Here is a 23,660-nt window from a genome sequence, read left to right as displayed (position 1 = left end):
ATAAGAGAAAAAACCAGTAGTTCATAGAATAATGGAATCGTAGCATCATAGGATTGAAAGCAACCTTGACGGTCTTCAAGTTCAACCCCCTGTTTGAAGTACCTTCCTGTATACACTGATACCGTGTGAAATCTCAGAGAGTGTTCCATTCGTATTTTATTGGTTTATTCTATCTTTTCCAATGCTGTTTTTGCTCCTTTTGTTCTCCAGGCTGTTTTCACTGACCTAGAGATTTTGGCTGCCATTTTTGCAGCTGCCATCCATGATGTTGATCATCCTGGTGTTTCTAACCAGTTCCTGATAAATACCAGTAAGTGAACCACCTTTAATACCACAATTTCATTTGTTCTTTAGGCTATTAATACTGTCTGCAGTCTAATCTATCTTAGGTCTTATCCAGATGTCTTAGGGTTGTATCTTACATGTCTGCTTTCCTCCTATCCTTGAATCGAGAGGAATGTATGTCAACATGAAAGACTGCCTCACAGGCCAACATTTACTGTGACTCAGCATAGAGCTGGTTAATTTGTTGCCTGCACCCAATGTAACATTGGATAATTTTAGGAAGCTCTGTTGAGCTTCCACCTCCATCTGACAGTCTTTACCAGCAAAACATTGCTTCCTGCTATCTGGCAAGGCAGGGCTGGAGGATTCCAGGTCCTTCAGTCAGCTGAAATATTTTATGTAGGGGGGTTTCAAGGTCAATATTCATTTCTTCTTTTACAGCCTGTCCTAGTAATGTTGATCTGTCAGAAGATTGAGAAATTGATATTCCCATGGCAAAAATACTTCAGAAGAGTGCTTCTCAGCCTGTGATCCATGGACCCCTGGGGGGACGTGATGTCACAGGGGGTCTGCAAAGGCTTGAAGAAATGTTATGATTTAAATGCTGAGTTAAGTCTTGGTGGTCCGTGGCCACAAAAGGTATTTAAAGGGGGTCCATGGTGAAGAAAATGTTGAGAACCACTGCTCTAGAATATTCCAAACTGTTTCACTGAAGCCCCTCATCAAACATTGAGAGCTCAGGCTCAACAATTAGAACTCATCATAGTGAGAAAGCAAATCACTTGATTTCCACTCTTCTGGAAATTGAGATCTGTCAGTAAGTTACCATTTCCAGAAGACCTCTCCTCCCCCTGCTATTACCTCCTTACTTCTGATGGGAGGATATCCTCATAGACCACCAATGGTTTCGGACAAAATTTCAGAGAGAAACCCAGACTGTAGATCACTTCTTGAAACAGAGTTTATCTATAGTAAGAGTAGATAACAGATCACAGATAAATTTTGGAGTGGCTGTCTTAAACAGGTTAATTCTTGAAAAAATTGCTAAGTAAGTGGTTAATTCTACTGACTCAATAAAGCATTGTCTTTTCATATGCTTAAAAAGTCCTTTCAGTACTTTTTAATTAATGTGGACATAGGAACTTTCTCCCTCAGGGTGTTCTGTGGTTTAACCAGGGCTAAAACTTACTACAAAGAATGCAAACTCGGATCAGTATTACAGCAGGTTTGAGGAAAGTGGGAAGCAAGGCACACAAAATAAAAGGCATTTAACACGAAATGTTTTGATGCCAAAAGTAAACTAATTAGAAAATTCAAATTATGTAAAGAGAAGCTGGCTGAGAAATCTAGAACTTTATACTCCTGAAGAAACAATACAAATGTCTATTACAAAACAAGAAAAGAAAATACACTATGCTTCTTGGCAGCAATTGATAACAACCCTCATGCCAGAAATATCATTCTACTCTGGTGCCTGATTGGTGGCACCAGATTGACAGGTGCCTTCCCCTTCCCCAATTCTTACCTGCCTCTATGTGGGAGGATTATTTTAGAGTATTATAGTCACAAGAAGTGTCTCCTAAATTCAATTTAACTCGTAATGCTAACCTGCTCTCTAATTGGGCCCAAGTTTCAAATGCTGAAATGAAAAAGTTTATAAATCATCTAATGCCTGGTAAGGCTTTTGAAATATTATACAATAACTGGGAATGGTGGCCCTCAGTTCTTGCTTTCCTATTCACCTATACTAATCACTCTGTGCAAATATCAGAGGATTGGGGCCTAGTGCCCATTTTTTAAAAAGGTACCTGAGACCTGCCTGCTAATTATAGGCCTGTTAGCATTTTAAGTATAATAAGTAAGCTCTAGGCCTGACCCTTATACAACAAATTAGTTGTCTGAACCCAAGCCAACATGGGTTTGTCAAAAACAGATCATGCCAGACAAATCTTATTGCATTCTTTGACCAAGTGACAAAATTAGTGGATCAGAAGAATGCTGTGGATATAATTAATTGGACTTCAATAAGGCATTTGATAAAGTAGATCACAACCTACTATTTGACAAGATAGAAAAATGTGGGGTAGACAGTATCACCACCAGATGGATCTGTAGCTGTCTGACAGGCCATACTCAGCATGTGGTCCTCAATGGAACTGCATCTACATGGAGGGAAGTGTGTAGTGGGGTGCCTCAGGGCTCTGTTCTAGGCCCAGTGCTCTTCAACATCTTTATCAATGATTTGGATGAGGGGATAGATGGGGAACTCTTCAAATTTGCAGACTACACCAAGCTGGCAGGAATAGCCAACACTCCAGAAGACAGGCTTAAGATACAGAAGGATCTGGACAGACTTGAACACTGGGCACTATCTAACAAAATGAAATTCAATGGTGAAAAAAACCAAGGTTCTACATTTAGGCAAGAAAACCCAAATGTACAGGTATAGTATAGGAGGTACCTTGCTTAATAGTAGTAACTGTGACAGGGACCTCGGAGTCCTAGTGGACAATCATGTAAATATGAGCCAGCAGTGTGCTGCAGCTGCCAACAAAGCCAACACAGTGCTAGGCTGCATTAACAGAGGCATAGAATCAAGATCACGTGAAGTGTTAATACCACTTTACAATACCTTGGTAAGGCCACACTTGGAATACTGCATCCAGTTTTGGTCACTGCGATGTAAAAAAGATGTTGAGACTTTAGAAAGAGTACAGAGAAGAGCAACAAAGATGATTAGGGGACTGGAGGCTAAAGCATATAAGAAACGGCTGCTGGAATAGGATATGTCTAGTTTAATGAAGAGAAGGACGAGGGGTGACATGACAGCAGTGTTCCAATATCTCAGGGGCTGCCACAAAGAAGAAGGAGTCAAGCTATTTTCCAAAGCGCCTGAAGGCAGGACAAGAAGCAACGGGTGGAAACTAATCAAGGAGAGAAGCAACTTAGAACTAAGGAGAAACTTCCTGACAGTTAGAACAATTAACCAATGGAACAACCTGCCTCCAGAAGTGGTGAATGCTCCAACACTGGAAGATTTTAAGAAGAGACTGGACAGCCATTTGTCTGAAATGGTATAGGGTTTCCTGCCTGAGCAGGGAGTTGGACTAGATGACCTCCAAGGTCCCTTCCAACTTTATTACTACTACTACTACTACTACTACTACTACTACTACTACTATTATTATTATTATTATTATTATTATTATTAATCTAGACCACATTTGGCAATGAGCAAGCAGGCTTCAGATTTGGACATTCTATCTATGGACATGCCCTTATACTTCAACACCTGGCTGGATAATATACATCTAAAATTGGCTTAATATTATATACTGCAATTACCGATTTTAGGTCCACATTCAATGTAGTTCCCAGAACAAGGATATGAATTAAACTTGTGAATACAGGTAGTCCTCCACTTACAACCACAACTGAGCCCAAAATTTTTGTAGCTAAGTGAGTCAGTTGTTAAGTAGGTTTTGCCCCATTTTATGCCTTTCTTGCCACAGTTGTTAAAATGAATCAGTGCAGTTGTTAAGTTAATAAGATGTTTGTTAAGTGAACCTGGCTTCCCCATTGACTTTGTTTGTCAGAAAGTCACAAAAGGTGATCACATGACCCTGGACACAGCAGCCATCATAAATACGAGTCAGTTGCCAAGCATGTGAATTTTGATCATGTGACCATGGGATGCTGCACAATCATAAGTGTGCCACTGTAACTTCGAACTAAGGATTACCTGTACTACCATCAAAAGATGATTACTGTTGCTTATGCATAGCATTTATAAGAATTGTAGTATGAATTCTACACAACACCAATGAGATTCTAACTTATGCAAGAGTGAGCCAGGATGTATTTTATCTCCCTGCTGTTTAACAGCCTGTACATGAATCCACTCATGGCCAAAATAATCAGAATATCACCTCACAAAACTAGCAAATAGACATATTGCAACTTTGTTGTATGCAAATGAAATAGTACTTCTATCACAAACAATGAATTCCGAATGCTCTGTCCAATTACTGCTCTGAGGAAGCACTTGCAATTAACCATAATGAAACAAAGAGACCTAAACTGTGGGGCTGGAGGATAAATGGCCAGAGTATTGAAAAATTTATTTTATTTTTTATTTATTTTTTAAAATTTATAAGCCGCCCCACTCCCGGAGGACTCTGGGCGGCTAACAATAAAAAACACATAAAACATAATAAAACAAACAGTACAAGAACAGTCATCCAGGGGTCAGATTTTATAAACCCCAGGCCTGCCGGAAAAGCCAGGTCTTAAGCAGCTTACGGAAAACCAACAGGGTGGGAACGGTCCTAATCTTCGGGGGGAGCTGGTTCCAAAACATGGGCGCCATCACAGAGAAAGCCCTCCTCCGCGGCCCCGCCAAATAGCACTGCTTGGTCGACGGGGCCCGAAGGAGGCCCAGCCTGTGGGATCTAACCGGACGTAGGGAACTATAAGGTAGTAGGCGGTCTTGCAAATAGCCTGGCCCTGAGCCATATAGGGCTTTAAAGGTAATGACCAACACCTTGAATTGGACCCGGAGACCAATAGGCAACCAGTGCAGCTCACGGAGGATAGGTGTAACGTGGGTGTATCGAGGACACCCACTATCACTCGCGCGGCTGCATTCTGGACCAACTGTAGTCTCCGAATACTTTTCAAGGGTAGACCCATGTAGAGCGCGTTGCAGTAGTCCAGACGTGAGGTGACAAGGGCATGAGTGACTGTAAGGAGAGCCTCCCGGTCCAGGTAGGGTCGCAACTAGTGCAACAGACGAACTTGTGCAAAGGTCCTCCCAGCCACAGCCGTCAAATGATGTTCCAAATTCAGCTGTGGGTCAAGGAGGACACCCAAGTTGCGAACCCACTCCGAAGGGGATATATTTTCCCCCGCAAGAGTCAACACTGGACAGTCGACATGATCCTTGGGAGGCCACATCCAAATGAAATCTTTTAAGTATTTGGGCATGGTTTTCCATAGCTCCACCAAATACTTTGCATATGAAAATTATGTCATATAAAATACTCAAGAAACAATTGCCGAAATTCAGTCTTTTTCACTGAATTTACCAGAGGAGTATAGCAGCACTTATAATGCCTGGTAAAATTAGTCAGACTTGATTATCCACTGACAAACCTACCACAATTATAAAATTCATCTTGTTTTGTTTTGTTTTTATTTTTAATGTGTTAAAATTTGCAATTCTGTCAATGACTATAATAAAAAATATTCATGTTATTTATAAATTAGTAGGAGTGAAAATTCAGGGTTGTACCATAGATCAGTATATAGTATATAAGTCCGAGGAACATGACAGGTAATACAATGAACTATATTGGATTTTGGATATGAATTCTTGTTTAAGAACATAAAAAGCCAATTACTGCATCAAAACAAAGCAAGTAACTGAGCACTCAACTTTGAAATTAGGCATATGACTTAAGGGAGTTTGAGATAGAAAAACAGCAAGATGGTCTATAGTTGTTTACCCTGTTTCAAATAACTTTTGCTCCAGTTAGATAATTTTATTTAGCTACCAGAGCTAAGATCATCTAGGTTTATTTTTAAATCAGACCAAAGGCCAGTGTAATTCAGCATCCTTTAGAAGATACCTAGTAATCAGCAATCATATGATAAGCAACAATGATCTAGCATCAGCTGTCTATGTGCTTATTTGAGACCTAACATTTAAACTGAAGCTTAGACAGTGCTTTTTTTGTAAAAAAAAAAAAAAAAAAAAAGGTGCCAGAACTCTCACATGTCAAACAACCCGCCTTGCCTACCCTACAAGGTTCCATTCAAAAAAGATGCCAGAACTCCATTCTGGGCGTTCTATGACAAAAAAAAGCCCTGAGCTTAGATATGAAATGTAAATGAACTGAACAAGTAAGAAATTATTTAGTAAGAATGCATATAAAACCTGTATGTAAACTTTTCAGCTTCCTTACTTTACTGCCCTATTTCTTACCAAACTGAATGATTGCCACAACCTTAAACACTGCCTACAAGGCTGACTTTTAAACTAATGATGCTCCTCTTCCTTCCCTATTTAATTTTATTTGTAGATTCAGAACTGGCATTAATGTATAATGATGCATCAGTGTTGGAGAATCATCATTTGGCAGTAGGATTCAAACTCTTGCAGGAGGAAAACTGTGATATTTTCCAGAATCTCTCTAAGAAGCAACGGCAAATGCTCCGGAAGATGGCCATTGACATGGTAAGAAGCTTTGTTGGTCATGGTCATAATTTTGAATGAATCACAATATTTCAAGTGACATGACAGGTGTTTATTGACATGCATGGGATTGATTATTTTGATGTTGAAAGCTGTTTCAGTGAGACTCTTGTTTAAGAATAAATTAATCACATAGTTAAGGAAGTAGGACAAGATTTTACTATTTTAAAAGCTTGGCAAACCTGTTTGAAAGAAAGGTTTATCTCTTGGGAAGTTTACATTCTTCTTCCCAAGTTTACATTCTTCTCTTGGGAAGTTTCTGTTGTTTTATTTTTATCCCCTGAAAAATAGTTGCTTGGCTTCAGTCAAATATAATGAAAATTCAGAGAACATTATGGCTTTATCAGTTATGGAGGGTAAACTTCTACATTGCATTTTTTACTTAAAGGCCATTCTAACCCACATCAGGACTTAGAGAATAGGAAAATCTAGTGATCATTTTTATTCTTGGGACTCTAATTAAAAACAAATGCTGAATGATTAATAAGGCTGTTAATCAAAGATATCTGTCAAAAACTGAATATGTGATTAAAGCCCCATTCCATTTCTACATTTGTCATTTGCAGCATGGCCACCATCTTGGCTTTGTAAAGAATATAAAGAAATTGAAATAAAAAGAAAAAAATATGTTGTGTGCATCTGAAACTAAAAATCCATCCAAACAGCTGCTTTAACAAGCATTCATTCCATTGTGAGTTGGCACAAAAGTATGGTGCCATAAATTGTACTGCTCCAACAGCTAATCTGTATTTATTCTAGGAACAAGCAGGGCTATTCTGACAATGTTAAGGTGGGACAAATTAAAGATAGCAAGTGGTTGCTCAGTTTCTGTTCCTACCTGCTAGATGAGAAAAATAATTGCCTATTTTTCTCCTGAATATTGGGATGGGTTTTATTTACAGGTAGTCCTCCTTAACAACACTAATTGGGAATCTGCTGTTAAGCAACGTGATTATAAATTGAAAAAACACATGACTGTAGTGCTGTCCCTATAGTGCCACTGTTGAATGAGGATTGTGAGGGTCATTAAGCAAGGACCTCTTGAGACTGCAATTTGCAATTTCCATGTTGATTTTACTTGTTTGGAAACTGGCAGGGAGACTTACAAATTGCAATTGTGACCATGGGACACAGTGACAGTCAGAAGTGTGGGCCAATTATCTGAAATGCAATCACATGACTGATGGGACACTGTGATGACCAGTTGTAGGTACTATTTGTTTAATACCATCATGACCATTGTAATTTCAAACAAACGTTGTATGGTCATTAAACAAGGCCCATTTGTATTCAGTTTTGATGCCACTTACTTCAATTAGGGTTTGAGTGACAGTAACTATGAATGAACTGTTTGATACTTCACCAGAGCTAATGTAATGATTTTAAAATCATATTGAAAATAAAATAAATACTCTTGGCTACCTTTGGAATTGCCCTACTGTTGGTCTTCACAGCAAACTTAATACTACCAAACTCTTCCTCTATTCCCAATATTTAAAGAGTTTTCTTTGTTTAAAAAAAGGTAGTGATACTTCATAATAAGAAACCCCCAAATAAGCTAATGCGTACTTTGATAAATGCCAGATTGCCAGTGTCCACAAACTGGGGGGGAGAGGGTAGCATACCAAGAGCAATCAGATTCTGATTGTGCCACAGTCACTGGCAAAATGCTAGAAATTGTATGCAGCAGGGCTTATGCTGAGAAGATAGTAAGCATCCCTGTAACACTGAATCAACTAACTACAAAGTGAGCTGGGTTCACTTTGGGCTGGGATAAACTGAAGATAATATGAGGGGTCTCCTTAACAAATGGCTAATTAGGCAACTTCAAGCCACCTTTAGAAGGATGTTGGATGAGTTCTACGAAAATTGAATTGAATTCAACACTTTATTCAGCAAATTGTGATTAGACACATAAGGAATTTGTCTCCAGTGCAGAAGCTCTCAGTATATATACAAAGCAACAGAATAATGACCATCATCATCATCACCATCCCAAAAAGATAGGGGAATAAAGAAGATAATAACGATACATAATAATACTACAGCCATACTACATGAGTAAATATACATAGACATTAAACAGCACTGAGAGAATTAGATATTCAGCAGAGTGATAGCTGAATGCTAGAAAAAATATGACAGAGTGATGGAAAAAGGGGAAAGGAAAAATCTGAATGAAGGTAGTAGGATCTGGTGCAGAGCTGAGGAATACATGAAGGAAAATGAATGTGCATATTGGATTATGAATGAAAAGATTAAAATGTGTGTCAGTATGAATTGGTGTCATCTAGTCGTGGTGGATGCATATGAAAATAAGAATCCATGTGTTGGTGACAGTTCACGTTACTCTCTTCCAAATAGTAATAACATCAGACCCAGGGATCAGCTTCAGGGGGAATTGTGCAATACTAAGAAAGTATGTAATCCAGATGAAAATTATTCTATTAGCTAACATGAGTGGGTAGATGGGAACAAGATGACAGGGTACACAAAGAAGTGATCAAGCCATTCTGAAGCTCAAGAATTAATAATAACAGTAATTATTCGGGGCTTATCTACTTAGAAAAAGACTTGTTTGTTTGAATGTGTGGTTTATGCATAGATCTATATGGCTAAGGAATTAATATAAATTGAAAAGTGTGATTGATTTGAGAGTTTACAAAGAAAGATCAAGAGAATTAGTGAAGATGATGAAAGGTTCTGAATGTGATGTAGATCATTTTTATAGAAAGGTTTAAAGTGGATTTTGGAAATATATACATATTTAAAAAAGAAAAAAGTGAAATTGGAGTGAAAGAATAATTAAAGGAAGGGAATGTCAGAGGCTGTATAAAATAAGATTAAAAGACAGATTACACAAAAAGAATGGAAAGTGTATGTAAAAGAAACAGGAAGTGGAAAATGCTTGGAACAGAGTGAAAAGAAATGTAATTACTTCTAATTGGAAGTAAAAAAAGAAGCTTAGTGAAATGATCAGGTGAAAGAGGCAGTGAGTGAGAAAAAATATATATCAGAGAATGACTGCTGCAAAAAATAAGAATAAGATATAAAATCTTTCCCGGCAGAAAAAGAAAGTTTATACAATACAGTCAAAGAGAACAAGGAATGGTTAAGATTAAAAGCAGCAGAGAACAAGAGTGATATCAGTGATAATAAAAATTGTTTTTGAAGCGAGCTAAATAAGGAACTTTCAGCAGAGTAAAAAGAATTAAACATAAAAGTAATGAAATTATTGGGAAAGAATCTGAAGTAAAACTGAAATTGAACTTTCATAGATTTATAGGAATGATACACGAGTAGTCCTTGTTTAATGACAGTAATTAGGAATTTCCCTTTGCTAAATAATGAAGTCATAAAGCATGATTCCAAAAGTCCCCATTGCTGTTGTTAAGTGAGGATTGTGAGTCATTGAGTGAGGACCTCACATGATCCTGATCTGTAACTTTCTGCCGACTTCTAATAAGCAAAATCAGCCAGCAAGAAGTCGCAAATGCTGGACAGCTTGCAAGCAGGCTGCTGGATGAGTGCCATGGAGTGTGGCCAAGTGACGGATGGGGTGCTGTGGTGCCACATGAGTGTGGCCATGCAGGGGGATGCTGTGGTGTGAGTGCAACTGGATAGGCGGGCATGGGCTAGAGCAGTGGTTCTCAACCTTTCTAATGCCACGACCCCATAATACATTTCTCCATGTTGTGGTGACCCCCAACCACTTATACATCACTGGGTTCCAGGGGCATGGCCAAAGAAAAGGGGAAAAAAATGGTGGACAGCCTTGTTTGGTGACCCCCGTGAAATGGTCATTCGACCCCAAATGGGGTCCCGACCCACAGGTTGAGAACCACTGGGCCAGAGAGTGTGGGTGGCAGGCAAGTGATACAGAGTATGAGATCCAAGGCGCCTGAAGGCAGGACAAAAAGCAACGGATGGAAACTAATCAAGGAGAGAAGGGGCATTGTCTTACCTGAATGCCTTTTCTCAGCACGGAGATGGAGAATCCACCAATGGGTTTTCTCTGTCTGCCTGCTCTTGAGACCAAGTTAGCCAAACCTGACACGCCCCCTGTTGCTAGGAGATCGCAGTCTTACGAGGGCGAAAGCAGCTGATGTTAGGACGAGGTGTTGGCTCTCAAACCCCTAAAACCGGCCTAACTGACCTTAAGGGTGGGTGTGGATTCTCCATCTCCGTGCTGAGAAAAGGCATTCAGGTAAGACAATGCCCCTTCTCCAGCACAGGAGATGGAGAATCCACCAATGGAACATACCAAAGCCTCATTGTCCCAATGGGTGGGAAACAGACGAGGCCAGTTCCACGTCCCCGGAAACCATCTGCTGAAGGACCCTCCTACCAAAAGAGGCGTCCGCTGAAGCAAAGCAGTCAATTTTATAATGGCGTACAAACGGGGAGGGAGAAGACCATGTCGCAGCCCAAATCTCCTCAATGGACATCTGAGTGGCCCATGCTGCAGAGGTCACAGCACTGCGAGTGGAGTGAGCTGTGATATGACTTGGAGCTGGCAGTGAAGAAGACTGATACACCTCCGCGATAGAGACGAAGAGGGCCTCCGACCTGCGAAAAGACGCTGTGCGCTTGATGTATCATCGTAGCATCCTGCGGATGTCCAGTTTGTGCCACTGCCGCTCCAAGTCATGGGAAGGATTGGGACAGAAATCTGGCAAAATAATTTCTTGAACTCTGTGGAAAAGCGAATTGACCTTGGGCACGAATGTGGGATCCAGCCAAAGGACCACCCGGTCCCGGTGGAAAATGCAAAGATCATTCCTGATCAATAGAGCTGCCATTCAGAAATGCGCCTGGCTGACGTGATAGCGATCAGGAAAGCGAGCTTGTGGGATAAAGACCTCAAAGCTATAGTAGCGACCAGCTCAAAAGGCGGTCTAGTGAGTGCACGTAGAACTCGGAGCAACTCCCAAGATGGGTACCTGTGTACCACGGGCAGCTTGGTGTTGCTGGCGCCCTTGATAAAGGCTCGTATTCTGGGATGATGGGGCAGAGGAATCGCGTTGGCGCAGGTGAGTAGGGTGGATAGGGCCGCCACCTGTCTACGGATAGTCACAGGGGTCAGGCCCCTATCTAGGCCATCAAGAAGGTAGTCAACGATCTGAGAGATTATCAATTTTGAAATGTCCAGTTGCCGCCCTGCGCACCAGTTGCAAAAATTCTTCCATAAATGCGATTGGTCGCCGGCCTGCAAGAGGCCTGAATCATAGAAATCACCCTTGGTGAGAACGACTCCTGAATCATGATTCTGCGCTCAAGTGCCAGGAGGCTAACTATAACCACTGAGGGTCCGGATGCTGTAAGACCCCTGGTGCAGGGACACGCGATCCGAGGGAATCCTCCATGGGAAAGAGCGGGAGAAATTCACCAGGTCGGCGAACCAGGGTCTCTGAGGCCAGTAAGGGGCCAAGAGGATCACCTCTGCTTGCTCCTGTATCAGCTTGCGGATGGTCACCGGAATCAACGGGAGGGGACCAAAGGCGTAGAGTAGGCCTTCTGGCCACGGGATTCGTAAGGCATCTGTCCCTTCCGCCCCTGGGGAGTAATAGAAGGAGAAGTATCTCAGGAGCTGGGCATTGCTCAACAACGCAAATAGGTCGAGGACCGGTCAGCCAAACCTTCGAGACATCTCGGTGAATAGATCCGGGTGTAAACCCCATTCCGAGGGATCTACTGTGGAGCGACTCAGAAAGTCTGCCTGCCGGTTCTTCTCCCCTGAGATGTGTTCAGCCCTGAGGGAGGACAGGTTGGATTCTGCCCAAGAGCCCAGCAATTGGACCTCGGACATGAGGGACCTGGACCGAGTGCCCCCCCTGCCGGTTCATGTGGGCCTTCGACGCCACGTTGTCCGTAAGGATCAATATGTGTCGACCCCTGATCTGATTGTGGAAGTGGCATAGGGCTAGGTGAATGGCCCTGAGTTCCAGCCAGTTGATATTGTGTCTCAAATCTGCACAGGACCAATGGCCCTGTGCAAACTATAGGTGAGCTCCTCAACCGAACAGACTGGTGTCCATCGTGATTGTGAGATGGTCAGGCTCCTTGAATAGCGACCCCTTGGCAACCGCTTGTGAGAACCACCAGAGAAGAGACATCAGGGTATGGACTGGGAGTCTCACCTGACAGCTGGATAAGCTGACGTTCAACTGCTGGAACGGAAGCAGGAACCATTGAAGGCTCCGTAGATGCAGCCTGGCCCAGGGAACTATGGCTATGCAGGAGACCATTTTCCCTAGGAGTTGAGAAAGCAAGATCAGTGGGACAGTGCGGTCCCTGTACACTTGGCGAGCTAGGCCCCTTATGCTGTCCAAACGCTCCTGGGAGAGATAGACCATGCAATCTGCGGTGTCTATGATGGCTCCCAGGTGCAGAAGTCTGGATGAGGGAACCGTCTGGCTCTTTAGGAAGTTCACCAAAACCCCGTGCTGTTGTAGGACCTGGATGGTTAAGTTCAGGTCCGACTGAGCCACCCTGAAGGAGGACGATTGGATCAGGATGTCATCCAGGTAGCACTGGACACATACCGGTACCTTCCGTAAATGAGCAGCCAGCACAGCTAGGATTTTGGTGAACACCCTGGGAGCCGAGGACAGACCAAACGGAAGGGCCCTGTATTGGAAAGTGGCGACCCCTGTAGCAGAACCGGAGGTACCGCCGGTGGTCCGGAAGGATGGGGATGTGGAGATATGCTTCCGTGAGGTCTATAGACATCAGGAAATCTCCTTTTCTGATGCCTCCTAAGATGGACTGGAGCGATTGCATCTTAAATTTTTTGTATGCAATGTGGAAATTCAGACCTTTGAGGTCTAGAATTGCCCTCCATCCCCCTGAGGTTTTGGGAACCATGAAGAGGATGGAGTAGAATTCCCTTCCCTTCTGATCTGGCGGTACCGGTTCTATGGCATGTATGTCCAGAAGGTGGCGAATGGCCTCCTGCATGAAACCCCATTTGGCTGAGTCTTGGGGCGTGGGACAGGAGATGAAATGAACCAGGGGACTAGACACAAATTTGAGGGACAGGCTGAATTGAATAGTTTGTAGGACCCAGGCATCCGTGGTGGTGAGCTCCCACTGATGGAAGAAAAGGGATAGCCTGCCACCCATGGGAGGGTTGGTCTGGGAGTCACTTGGACCTTCTGAAGGGACGACCGCCCCCTCAAAATGGCCTCCTGCCCTGATTTTGTTGTCTGGGTGTAAAGCCTGACCTGTCATATGGGCAATCTTGTCTGGGCGTGAAGGGGTGGAAAGATTGGGCTGCTCCTGCACCCGTCGCTGGCCGAAAGGACTGCCTACGTCCATAAGGAGTGGTGCATCTATCGGACCTCTTGGAGAGGTGGGCCATGACCTTCCATTTGTCCTTGTTTTCTACGAGGAACGGATTCAGGGCCTCCCCGAACAGATGGTCGCCCTGGTAGGGGGCTGTAGCTAGACACCATTTTGACTTGGCATCTGCCTGCCAGTGCTTGAGCCATAGCATCTTTCTGGCCGTGATATTGGAAGCTATGGATCTGGAGGCAAAGTTGGCCAACTGTAGGGTTGCATCCGACGCATACTCCGTCGCTGCAACCATTTTGCTTAGGTCCTGATGGGTCCGTATGTCCTCGGGAGGAAGCCTGGCCTGAAGCTGACGGAGCCATAAGAGGGTGGTCCTGACAAAGAAGGGCGCGCACATGGCCGTTTTAATTGCCCACGTGGCAGCCTGATGGGTCTTGCGGAAGGTCAAGTCCCATTTTCTGTCCTCTGCCTTAAGTGCCTCGGCCATGTCCCCTGAGATCGCAGTCGAAGACACCAGAGAGGTCCAGGCCTCGTCCATTTTTGGCATCTCCAGAGCATCAGTCAGGTCTGGAGAAGTATTAAATAACTTTTTGTCTGTGCCTCCCATGGAGGAGAAAGAAGATGGGGACACCCATTGCTTCTTAACTCCCTTAAGGAAGATGGAAGGGGAGGGGACATGGTGCTGGGCTGCCACAGTTTCGAAGAACACCGGATTCAGGCTCGAATCAGATATGGCTGAGGGAACTGATCGGACCCTATATTGGCCATCGTGGTGGCCTTACGCAGTAACGCAAGGAAGAGAGCCTGGTTGAACAGACCTCTGGGTGGAGAGGGGGGGTGCTCCTGGGAAACCGGTTGTGAAAATACAAGGCAGGATCTACTGACCTGGTGAGGAATCTGACTGAGGCAAGTGAATGAGGTAAACAGAATTCACCAATGGATCTCTAACCTGCTAAATATAATTTTTGGATCTCTGATTTCTGAGAGCCAAACCTGACACATCTTCAAGAGCTTGAGACCAAGTAAGACTGGGTCTCCTAGCATAAGGGGGCGTGTCAAGTTTGGCTAACTTGGTCTCAAGAGCAGGCAGACAGAGAAAACCCATTGGTGGATTCTCCATCTCCTGTCCTGGAGAAGCAACCTAGAACTAAGGAAAAACTTCTGACAGTTAGAACAATTAACCAGTGGAACAACCTGCTCCACAAGTGGTGAATGCTCCAACACTGGAAGTTTTTAAGAAGAGACTGGACAGCCATTTGTCCGAAATGGTATAGAGTTTCCTTCCTGAGCAGGGGGTTGGACTAGATGACCTCCAAGGTCCCTTCCAACTTTATTATTATGGATCATCGCACAGTCAGCCAGATGTTCAGACTGGATTTGGCATTTTGTCTACCTATCGAGTCCTTACCCAGGACCTGGGATAGGCAGATGTGGATGTTTGATGGTATTACAGATATCGTCGCAGGATGGAAGCAGTTCCTAATAAGGCCGCCTTTTGCAATTGACTAATAGCGAATTTGTCAATGCCAATGGTGTTCAAGTGGTGCTCCAGTTGTTTTGGGATTGCACCCAAGGAGCCTATGACTATTGGTACTACCCTTGCTTGCTTTTGCCACAGTCTTTCTATTTCTATTTGTAGGTCTTTGTATTTTGTTATCTTCTCCAGTTCTTTCTCTTCTATTCTGCTATCTCCAGGCACTGCCACGTCCACTATCCAGACTTTTTTGTCTTTCTTATCGACAATTGTTAAGTCTGGGGTGTTATGTTGCAGGTGCTTGTCTGTTTGAATTCTGAAGTCCCAGAGCAGTTTAATTTTATCATTTTCTATGACTTTCTCTATTTTATGATCCCACCAGTTTTTGCTTACAGGCAAATGATATTTTTTGCAGATCTTCCAATGCACCATTGTTGCTACTTTGTCATGCCGCTGCTTGTAATCAGTCTGTGCAATCTTCTTGCAACAGCTTACCAAGTGGTCCACTGTTTCTTCAGCTTCTTTGCATAGGCGGCACTTACTGTCTGTTGCTGTCTTCTCAATTTTGACTTTGTATGCATTTGTCCTTAAGGCTTGGTCTTGTGCAGCCAGAATTAGTCCCTCGGTCTCTTTCTTCAATTTTCCTGCTCTTAGCCATTGCCAGGTTTTATTATTATCTGCTTTCCCAGCTATTTTTTTCATGTATTGGCCATGTAGTGCTTTGTCTTCCCATGCCTCTATTCTGTTCTTCATTTGGTCTTTCTTGTAGGCCAGTTTGGTCTCTCCAGTAGTTAGTAAGCCTTCCTGATATACTAATTTCAGTGCATCTTCATCATTGTTCTTCAGATATTCTTCCAAAGCCATTTTTCTTCTTCAACCATCTGATGTACTTGTAGCATTCCACGCCCACCTATTTGCCTTGGTAGATAAAGTCTATCAATGTCACTGCATGGATTATTATTATTATTATTATTATTATTATTATTATTATTATTATTGATCATCGCACAGTCAGCCAGATGTTCAGACTGGATTTGGCATTTTGTCTACCTATCGAGTCCTTACCCAGGACCTGGGATAGGCAGATGTGGATGTTTGATGGTATTACAGATATCGTCGCAGGATGGAAGCAGTTCCTAATAAGGCCGCCTTTTGCAATTGACTAATAGCGAATTTGTCAATGCCAATGGTGTTCAAGTGGTGCTCCAGTTGTTTTGGGATTGCACCCAAGGAGCCTATGACTATTGGTACTACCCTTGCTTGCTTTTGCCACAGTCTTTCTATTTCTATTTGTAGGTCTTTGTATTTTGTTATCTTCTCCAGTTCTTTCTCGTCTATTCTGCTGTCTCCAGGCACTGCCACGTCCACTATCCAGACTTTTTTGTCTTTCTTATCGACAATTGTTAAGTCTGGGGTGTTATGTTGCAGGTGCTTGTCTGTTTGAATTCTGAAGTCCCAGAGCAGTTTAATTTTATCATTTTCTATGACTTTCTCTATTTTATAATCCCACCGGTTTTTGCTTACAGGCAAATGGTATTTTTTGCAGATCTTCCAATGCACCATTGTTGCTACTTTGTCATGCCACTGCTTGTAGTCAGTCTGTGCAATCTTCTTGCAACAGCTTACCAGGTGGTCCACTGTTTCTTCAGCTTCTTTGCATACAGACACTTACTGTCTGTTGCTGTCTTCTCAATTTTGACTTTATATGCATTTGTCCTTAAGGCTTGGTCTTGTGCAGCCAGAATTAGTCCCTCGGTCTCTTTCTTCAGTTTTCCTGCTCTTAGCCATTGCCAGGTCTTGTTATTATCTGCTTTCCCAGCTATTTTTTTAATGTACTGGCCATGTAGTGCTTTGTCTTCCCATGCCTCTATTCTGTTCTTCATTTGGTCTTTCTTGTAGGCCAGTTTGGTCTCTCCACTAGTCAGTAAGCCTTCCTGATATACTAATTTCAGTGCATCTTCATCATTGTTCTTCAGATATTCTTCCAAAGCCATTTTTTCTTCTTCAACCATCTGATGTACTTGTAGCATTCCACGCCCACCTATTTGCCTTGGTAGATAAAGTCTGTCAATGTCACTGCGTGGATGAAGGGCATGATTCATTGTCATTATTTTTCTGGTCTGCCTATCCATTGCTTTTAGTTCTGCTTGAGTCCAGTCCACTATTCCAGCTGTGTACCTAATGACTGGAATTGCCCAGGTGTTGATTGCCTTTATGGTATTTCCTCCATTGAGTTTGGACTTTAAGATCTTCTTCACTCTCTTGATGTATTCACCTCTAATCTTTTTCTTGACTTCAGTGTGCTTGTTGTTGTTGTTGTTGTTGTTGTTGTTATTACTATCCCTGAAACCTCTGTAGCAGGCTCCTCATGAGAAAAAATGGCAGAAGAAACTTACCAGAGTGGCCTGGGATTTCTTCCTAGCTTCCCCACGGACTTTATTTGTGGGAAGCCAGCAGGGAAAATCTCAAATGGTGATTGCATGACCATGGGATGTTGCAACCATCATAAGTGCAAGCCAATTGCCAAGCACCCAAATCACAATCACGTGACCACAGGGGTGCTGCAACAGTTGGAATTTCAGGGACTGATTATAAGTACCATTTGTTCAGTACCATAACAACTTCTAGTCGCTGAACAAGTGGTTCTTAACCCAAGGCCTATCTGTATGTTGAAAGTAAAGCATATGAGAAAAATATGAGAATATATAGAGTGCTTAGCAAAGGTCTCAACACTGAATAGAGTTAGATTAGGATATGTGCTGTTCCCTTGACTGTGTAATGTAACTGTAATAGGTAACTGCTTAAAGAATGTTAATGGGCAATGTTAGAGCAATGTTGTTTGTGAGTATGATTATACAAGTATTTCTATATGAGGATGATGCTATGTTGTTGGCTAATAATGTGAATGATTTGCATTGAATGTTAGAAAGACTGTATGATGTAACAAGGAATATGAATCTGAAAATCTGAACATGGATCAAAGAATGTTAGTTGTCTTTGGCTGGGAATATGGAGGAAATGATTGTAAGTTGGGTTTATCAGAAAAAGTATAAAAATGCAGTGGGAATGGGTGTGGGTTAAAGTGTGTGCTATAAAACAAGATATATTAGGTAAGGTAACTAACCAAAGAGAGAAACGACCTAGAACTAAGGAGAAATTTCCTGACAGTTAGAACAATTAATCAGTGGAACAACCTGCTTCCAGAAGCTGTTAATGCTCCAACACTGGACATCTTTAGAAGAGATTGGACAGCCATTTGTCTGAAATGGTATAGGGTTTCCTGCCTGAGCAGGGGGTTGGACTAGATCAGAGGCCCCCAGTCTTTTGGGCACCAGGAACCAGTTCCGTGGAGAAAGGTTTTTCCACGGACCGGAATGTGTGTGGTTTTGTGTGCTGCCTGCATCCCACAGATGGGGCTTTGCTTGTTTGTGCAGACCAGTTGCTGGCATGCTGTGGCCGGGTACCGGTCCATGGACCAGGGGTTGGGGACCTCCAAGGTCCCTTCCATGGTTGGATGCAATTGATGAGAACATGAAAAAGAGCAATGAAAAGTTTTAAAAAATAAAATGAAGTGCATGTGGATATGGAAGAAGAAGACACGTAAGAACAGAAAAGTACGGAGAGGTATAATAATGATGTAAGTTTTAAATTCTTTGGCTTCCTCCTATTTCTTATTACTTTTCTTTACTCTGTGTAACATTGCTTTACTTAGGTTGGTATGAATGAATGCATGAATAAATGCCTGCAGACACAACAATATTATGTTATTATGTGTAATTTTTTTCTGAAATTTGTTTCAAAACTGTACTTTGTTTCTCAAGTGACTCTGTCTCTTCTTTCTAGTATTCTTGAAAATAGGGAGAGTAAAACAGAGAAATAATTTTTGTATTTGTGGTGGGGGGTATAAATAGGTCCTGGCAACAGATATGTCAAAACATATGAATCTTCTGGCTGATCTGAAGACAATGGTAGAGACCAAGAAAGTAACCAGTTTGGGAGTCCTGCTTTTGGATAACTACTCAGATCGCATTCAGGTAAGGCACTAAGGAGCAGGGATAAAATGGAAAAGTGCAAATTTCAAACAGAGGTGTGAATTCCAAGCTCAATTCATAGTTCAACAAACTTAGAGCTGAGCTCAAGATTTTGTGGTTAGTTATTAAATGTCAATGATAGTTCTACTGAAGTCGTCAATGATAGTTCTATTGAAGTCGTCTTATTCAGAACTTAATGTTATTAACTTCAAAGAATATTATTAGTGTATATGAATCAATTTAAAATATATTCTTAAGATCTGTCTGAATTTGGTGCTAAGAAAAATAATAAAGAAGCAGAGAAAAATCAATGAGATACATACTTATTAAATATTATTAATAAAATTGAAGTGCTGCAACATATTAGTTGTGAAGTTAAGACTTCCAATGATACTTCTTCTTTGATATGTTGATTTGTGATGTAGTTCTACTGTAAATGTTATGTTTTCCTCCACAGGTTTTGCAGAACATTGTACACTGTGCAGATCTCAGTAACCCCACAAAACCACTAGAGCTTTATCGCCAATGGACAGACCGAATCATGATAGAATTCTTCCACCAAGGGGATCGTGAACGGGAGAAGGGCATGGAGATTAGCCCAATGTGTGATAAACACAATGCCTCCATAGAAAAGTCTCAGGTAACACTGCTAATAAACTCCAGGTTACAGAGGGCATGGGAATGATAGCTGTTTAACTGTGGGTGGAGGTTTTGAAAAAAACTACAATACTCAGAAATTTTATGCTAAAATGAAATAAAATACAAAGCTAAACACAAATGAATGTAAAAGCTTTGTGTATAAGGATAGCCAATAATAATTTTAAAAACTTATTGAATGGAAGGGAGCAAAAGAAAAGCAAACATGGGTATTCATAGTCAAGAGCATTTTGAGTTAGGAAACATTTGCTTGTGTACCTATGATTTTTGCAAGTGTAGAATTGGGACTGGAGGAGGGTAACAAGATAGGGTAACAATGTCTGCCCTAGCACATTTAACATTCTCTGTTGTTTTTCTTCTGCCAGGTGGGATTCATTGATTATATTGCGCATCCACTTTGGGAAACCTGGGCTGACTTAGTTCATCCTGATGCTCAGGAGATTCTGGATACTTTAGAAGACAATCGAGAATGGTATCAGAGCATGATTCCTCATAGTCCCTCACCTCCCCCAGATGCATCAGATTTAGAGAAAAGTGGAGGAGACAAATTCAAGTTTCAGCTTACTTTAGAGGAGGAAGATGGAGAAGAATCAGATATTGAACCAGAGATTGAGAGCCCTCTGGAAGAGGATAATAGTGAATCCAAAACCTTGGGGACAACTGATGATTCAGAATCTGCAAATGAGCCATTGCCTTCTCCAACAGACAAATTGGCCAGCCCCCACAGAAATGCCCTAATCAAACAAAAAGGTGCACTGAACTTTGACAACCAAAGAACACTTTCACAGACTGATAGTGGTTCCATAGCAGATCCAGTTGAGTTAGCAAGAAGAGAGAGCCTAATGGATGCACAATCATGTCTTGACATGGAAGGAAATATCACCTTTTTGCCTCTTGGGACGTAGTGAAGGGAAGACCCGATGATGATTACATTCTGGCAGGGCCAGAAGGGGACCACAATAGGCCACCCCAAATCTTGCTGCCAGCAACCTATAATTTCACTCCCCATTGTAAGGGAGTGTTACTATTAACATTTTCTTTCCCAAAGAAATCTGTAGCTTGAACCGCATTATTTGCCCAGATGGCGAAATATCAGAGATCAGACAATGCCTGTCATGTCTTCCTTCCAGTGTTGCTACTCAGCATCTGAGTTGTACCTGGCAAATGGAAAAATTCTTCCTGCTGGACTTGTCACTATCACTAATTTCTTATTTTGGTTTCAACTTGGAAATAGTCTGTATCTTGTTTTAAGAAAGCCCAGGTGGAAATACAGCTCTTAGTTCAGTGTAAAAACAAATATTTTGCCTGAAGATGGACACAGGTTCAATCTCTGACATCTTTAGTCTTCTTTTTTTAGAGGTTCTAGGCTGGAAAAAAGTTTTTTCTGACTGTGATCCTGGAAAGCTTTTTCAAGTTATAGCAGACAGTTCCGGGTTGGTTGGACAAATGGTCAGACTTTTTTAGTCCTACACTTTCCAAGCATGCAACTTTCATTTGAGGAAAGGTTCTGTATGATCCTGCTGAAAATCAGAATAATGTAGTGGGTTTGATGGACCAATGATTTGACCCAGCAAAAAGAGAATCTTAAAAAGACATGCTACTGCAGAAAGGGGAATGGTGCAGATAAATATTATATTTGCTTTTCTCAAGTGTAATAAAACCAGCATCCTGGGAAGTTTCACATAAAATATTCAAGTAGGAGGCAGTTTCTGTAAATTACAGTGTGATAGAATGCTATCAAGAAATACAAAATTCATCCTGCTGGATGCACTTGGCATCAAATTCCTGATACTCAAATAAGGCCTTCCTTCTGACTGCATGTTACCTCATTCTGGTAGATGCATTGAAAATAGCTTCTTTTATCTTAATCTCCTACAATACCTTTTCTCCCATATGAAAATATTTATAGAAAGTGATAAGCCCATTTCTCCAATATTCAGAGATTTTGTTTTAATTTTTCCAGTAAGAAGGGAAAACCCTATTGTTTAAAATTGTTTATTTTGTAACATGTATTTCTCCATAGCAGCTGTAAAGAGTAAATTATTCATGTTTTCTTTTTAAAAAAGAGGAAAGTATTTTGATGCAGAAATAGGTAGTCAATATTTTAAAAAATATGTAATTAATCTTCCCAGCAATTTCTAATATAAATTGACTATAGTAACTGGCAGAACTGCTTGCCATACAAGAGTAATTGGAAATCTTTCTAATTTTCAAATTAATGGGGGGGGGGAGGACCTGAAGTTGATAATTTGACTCTTTTGACATTTTAATCACTTTAACTTTTTCCTTTGAAATCAATGCCCCACTTTCTTGGGGCTTTGGGAGTATGGGGCTTCATTGTCCCTTTCTCCTAAAAAGAATGGGAGAAGCTATTCAAAGTGATGTGTTCATATTAGACTACTCATAAAAGTTTTGTGTGATATGTACACTACTTATTTTGGATCTTTTGATCATTAACGTTTTGCAGAAGAAAAAGACCTATTATTTTTAAAAGGCATTTTAACTTTGTTTTCTAAATACAAAAACAATTGTTTTATTTTAATAAGTTGGTTTTGTGACATTAGGGGAGAAGCAATTTATGTGGAATTGTGAAAAAATTGTGGATTTACACATTTCCCGCCTGTTTTCAGTATTCAAAGAAATCTATTATTTTGTTCTTTCTGGGTTATCTGTATCTTCACTCCATGTATTTCACAGCTCACAAAAGAGGATTGTTACAACACTGAATTTGCTGCTAAACATTTCTTGATTTCAATCAAATTAGAGATCATTCTGTCCCTCTTATTCTACATCCCTATGCATTAACGAGTCTGTCCTATCCCAGAGAAGACTTGTAACTAGATAGTATTCTGTCCATTGATTTCCCCCCCCCCCCTAGAAGGCTTAATCTACTGATTTGAAGAGATGCACTTACTGCTTTGGGTAAATAATGCAGTTCTATGGAGCCTCAAAAAGAGACAGGGTCCGTTGAAATTGGGGAATCATTAGCCAATGTAAGTAGCAGATAAAAGTTATGAATAGAAGAATGAGATTTAAAGATTCATTTGTAAAATTTTGGCGAGGCCAACTTATGATTTGAGAAGCTTAAACTGCTGATTGATTATAAAGCTAGTGCAGTACCTCCATCTACTGTATTTACGTATTAGAAATCCAGGGAGGGTGCAAATGAGGATGATTCTATGCACCAAAATGATATTGTGTCTCATCATTTTCTTTCCATATACTGTACCTCTTATGAAAGGCCAGTTATGCATTACTACTGGGAAGGCTACCACTTTTAATTTATTTTCAGCAAGTATTTTTTGTTCTTTTTTTAAAATAACTTTTGTAGCTTTATGCTTAATAATATTTTAATGTGTAATAACCTCACCAATGGTTGGTTCAGGCAAATTTTATTGATAGCAATTGGTTTAATTGTGATTTGCACTCAAAAATGCTGCATTATGTGTGTGCAAATGTATATATGTATATGTTGAATGTTTGTTTGTATACACATGTATTTCACAATGCACTTTGAGTTTGCTGAGCTGCCACTGGGGCCTGGCCCTACAGACTAAGTTACTGTTTCTTTGTGTATTGTGTATTGTCATAACCACAGAGAACATATTGGCATTTTTATCTGATTGTCTGGTTTTCCTTGCAACATTGTTTTCTGGCAACA

The 23,660-nt window shown here is 41.3% G+C and overlaps 1 protein-coding gene across 2 annotated transcripts in view; it reads left to right on the top strand.

Moving 5' to 3' along the window:
- Positions 1-23,660, top strand: part of LOC120306004 (cAMP-specific 3',5'-cyclic phosphodiesterase 4C-like) — a 61,748-nt gene extending 38,088 nt beyond the window's left edge. For both annotated transcript variants that reach the window (XM_039338543.1, XM_039338542.1), the window contains exons 11-15: positions 211-310; positions 6,369-6,523; positions 19,223-19,345; positions 19,800-19,982; positions 20,365-23,660. In XM_039338543.1, the coding sequence (XP_039194477.1) occupies positions 211-310; positions 6,369-6,523; positions 19,223-19,345; positions 19,800-19,982; positions 20,365-20,904 (1,101 nt within the window). In that variant the 3' untranslated portion in view covers positions 20,905-23,660. The remainder of the gene's footprint in view (positions 1-210; positions 311-6,368; positions 6,524-19,222; positions 19,346-19,799; positions 19,983-20,364) is intronic.

The sequence above is a fragment of the Crotalus tigris genome, unplaced genomic scaffold (assembly GCF_016545835.1).
Source record: "Crotalus tigris isolate CLP2741 ecotype Arizona unplaced genomic scaffold, ASM1654583v1 scf7180000017701.1507938, whole genome shotgun sequence".
NCBI lineage: Eukaryota > Metazoa > Chordata > Lepidosauria > Squamata > Viperidae > Crotalus > Crotalus tigris.
Note: the sequence above shows the minus strand (reverse complement) of the source record. Positions and strands in the feature narration are given on the sequence as shown.